The sequence below is a fragment of the Poecilia formosa genome, unplaced genomic scaffold (assembly GCF_000485575.1).
Source record: "Poecilia formosa unplaced genomic scaffold, Poecilia_formosa-5.1.2 Scaffold2686, whole genome shotgun sequence".
NCBI lineage: Eukaryota > Metazoa > Chordata > Actinopteri > Cyprinodontiformes > Poeciliidae > Poecilia > Poecilia formosa.
This window is the reverse complement of record NW_006802625.1, coordinates 934-4201: the sequence shown is the minus strand read 5'-3', so window position 1 is coordinate 4201 and position 3268 is coordinate 934. Positions and strand designations below refer to the sequence as shown.

General features: G+C 36.4%; 2 protein-coding genes across 2 annotated transcripts; both read right to left on the bottom strand.

The window, feature by feature from the left end:
* Window positions 1-451: 451 nt before the first annotated feature.
* Window positions 452-1995, bottom strand: LOC103133345 (perforin-1-like). Its single transcript, XM_016667868.1, has 2 exons — window positions 1904-1995; window positions 452-772 (listed from the first exon to the last, which is right to left on the bottom strand). The coding sequence occupies exons 1-2, from the start codon at window positions 1985-1987 to the stop codon at window positions 545-547; spliced, it is 312 nt and encodes a 103-aa protein (XP_016523354.1). The 5' UTR covers window positions 1988-1995; the 3' UTR covers window positions 452-544.
* A 31-nt stretch (window positions 1996-2026) lies between these two features.
* On the bottom strand, window positions 2027-2777 carry LOC107835459 (perforin-1-like). Its single transcript, XM_016667867.1, has one exon. It carries the CDS (start codon window positions 2624-2626, stop codon window positions 2036-2038), a length of 591 nt encoding a protein of 196 aa, XP_016523353.1. The 5' UTR covers window positions 2627-2777; the 3' UTR covers window positions 2027-2035.
* Between the last annotated feature and the right edge of the window lie 491 nt (window positions 2778-3268).

Here is a 3268-nt window from a genome sequence, read left to right as displayed (position 1 = left end):
TTGAACATTCTGGCTCATGAGATCTCTTCACTGTTTCAAACATGACTACATGATGAAAGATGATTCCAATTAATAAATTTCATCAGCACCTCTTGATTTTAACACTAAAACTGTAAGGAAACAATGATCAGGTTGAAAAATTGTCCCCTGGTTCTTTGCTTTCCTACATACAGAAGGTCTTGACCAAATAGTTTTGTGACACATCCTATAACGTAACTACATCTCTCTCTCTCTCTTATAGTAACACATAATTCATACAACTAATGCAAGATTTGTCAAAAATATACAAAGCCAACAACTTGTAGCAGTTTCAACATTTTTATTGTCATTAAAGGGAACACAATTTCTGGTTGTATATATTAAAGCATAGTTATTTCTTGTGATTAAACGTTACACAAAATCTTTACTTTTTTTCATTGTATGATAAATGCATATTTGGCTAGGACTTTAATGAAGTTGCGCAATTAAATATAAATTGTGAGTTTCTAACAGATTTAGTGAGTTAATTTTATGTGATGAAATGAAATGCTTTCATTCCCAAAACTCACCAATCTCCTTTCTCTAAGGGAGATGGTTTATAACGGCTGCACATTTCTCCAGTCAGATATGGCTCACATTTCAGCGTGTATTTAACCTCGACGTTTCCATGCTCTCCGTTGCATGTGAAAGTGTGAGTGCCAGGGCTCAGGTACTTCTCACAGTGAACGAGAAGGTCGTCATGTTTCGGATCTTCATCCCAAACCTCAATCTTCAGAGCCAGGTTTGTGTCAACCTTCATAAGAAAATTTTAATGGAGGATCATTAAGATGCATATTTTCTCGTTCAAAGTCAAATTATTTAGTGACATAGAAAATAAAAATGTTTTCCACACATCTCAGAAGTTGATAAATGCAGAGTAATGTTAGCCAAAACACAATAAGTCAAGATATGAAATACATCAGCTAGGCTGTGTCTGTTTACACAATATGTGTGTAAAATGGTTTCTGTTCAAATATTTTCAGATTTTTTCTGCTTTTACTTTTATTTGTACTTGACCATAAACACTATGAAATGTGCATTGTCTATTCAAGTAAAACCAAATACTTTTTCATGCAGGTGCTGACCCAGTATCCCAAAACATAAAGAGTCTGCAGCCTGGCTTGGATCTAGAAATGGAGTTGATTGTCCATTCCCAAAGTTCAGAATATGCAGTTTGTCTGCATTACATATTTTATACTTTGATTTGTCTTATTTGATTTGATTTATTTATTTCAAACAGGTTTTTAAAAACAAAACTAAGCAATCAGTATGACAGAGAAAAGAATTGGGAGAAAAGTTTTTACTTTGACATTGAAGGTTCATTTTGTACATTTGTTGTTTAGAAAGCCAAGTTTTTATGCTCATGATTTATTTGTAAAAGCAATGAGAGGGTCAGCACTTCCTGTCTCAACAACAGGTTAAGCAGAGCAGTGAGTGTGGGAGCCGCATGTCCACAGACACCCAGGTTGGTTCTGAGAACCGAAACAAGAACGAGTCGGGCCTAAAGGGAGGTGCTCTTTTCTTGTTATTGTGGCTGCTGGTTCATGTGAGCAACAAGTTCAAGGACAAATTAGTTCATAATCAATAATTTAACATCATCTGGTTGAAATTGAAACTACAATGCATTTCTGATATTAAATTATATTTGACCCAATATGAAATGTTTGCTAACAAATAGTTTTGGTGGCACCAAAGAATAGATCAGCTTTCTTTCAAGACTGATGCATGAAAACTCAATTATCCTCACTTCTGTTAATTGAATGTCTATTTTTGCAAAAATAGATGCTGGTATTAACTCTATAAATTATTCTGCATCAGCAGAATAAATGGATCAGTTTGTCTGTTGTTGAGCTTTTTCAGCTAATCTGTGATGACGTTTACTGACCTTGCCCAAATTAAACTCAGCTTTCCACGTAGGATCATTGGACTCGATCATTTTGGTCCTGCGTTGTATGGAACCATAGTACATCTTAGCATAGCTGTGAACAAAAGAGGAGCCATATAAAAGGTGTGCTCATCAGGTTCCATAAGGTCTTTGTTTTTTTACCTTTGCATCAACCCACCTTTCTGTTAGTGAAAGATCATCTCCGAATAGATCCCAGCCTTTAACAATGGTCACTGATAGAGTTCCCCATGAGGTGTGCTGAGGACAGCAGTTAGAGGCCACATTAGGAGTTCTGCCCTCACAGTGTGGCTCTTGGGGTGATTTCTTCATAGCATTGTCCTTCAAATACTGCTCAATAGCAGCTTTCATCCCTGCCTTTTGAAGCTCATTTGGCACGAGCTGATAGAGAGGTCGAAGGGAGTGCGAAACAACATCTGGATGTTCTTTCAGGCTCTTTAGCCAGTTCATGAAGCCTATGGAATCATTTTTGAAAATTGAAAACTCCCCCAACCAACCATTTCCTCCTGAAACCTCTGTGAAGTGTTGGTGGAGACCAGAGCTGAAGCCAGTGGCAAAGTCCTTGTTTTGTAGGACACTGCTGCAAGATTTCTCGACATTAGAGATTTTCATCTTCCCCAAGCCAACAGCAACACCCATAGATAAACAGGTGTGGATCTGGGTGAAAGAACAGCAAAGAGATTTTTTAAAAAAAAATAGCTGCATTACACCAGATATTTACATAAAGACCCAGACACAAGCAGAGAAGAATATGTTCATGTAGAAATTCTTGGAAATTAAAAGGGACAAAACAAAACCAAAAAAAAATCACATCTAGAAATACTTAAAGTAGGTTGTTGGAAGTGATAAACTTCATATTTTTGCAGCTTCTTGTATTTGGTAATAATATAAGTAGGGGTGAAAGTAGTTTTAAATTCTTGCCAGAATATATATATTCTGCCATACAGGGTGGAAAGTAATTAGTTACATTTATATCTATTGATGTATTTACAATTTGCCTAATTTGTACTTTAAGTTGTTTACAAAACCGGAACTTTACTTTTACTTGAATTTGTTTTGATTAAAGTTAGTCAGTTACATTTGAAGTCATATCCATTAATGAATAAAAATAAAACATAAGAAAACTCCAGAAAAAAACGACACTGATCTCTTGGCTGTCAGGGGGTGTGGTTGGTGGTGGTGAGAATGAACGCGGAGACCCAGATGAAGATGATGATGAGAAACTCACACTCCAGGATCAGGCAGCACGGCAGCAAATTAGCACATAGCTAATACCGGTAGCAACTGACATAAAAGAATGTACACTGAAACAAGCAACCTCAGGACTTCACAGTTCAACTGAGGAAA

Bases quoted from the DNA above. Each gene is read 5' to 3' on its own strand.
- LOC103133345 (XM_016667868.1), bottom strand. From the start codon at position 1,987: ATGTACTATGGTTCCATACAACGCAGGACCAAAATGATCGAGTCCAAT. The intron at 773-1,903 runs GTCAGTAAACGT...TTTCTTATGAAG, and splicing joins CTGAGTTTAATTTGGGCAAG to GTTGACACAAACCTGGCTCT.
- LOC107835459 (XM_016667867.1), bottom strand. From the start codon at position 2,626: ATGCAGCTATTTTTTTTTAAAAAATCTCTTTGCTGTTCTTTCACCCAG.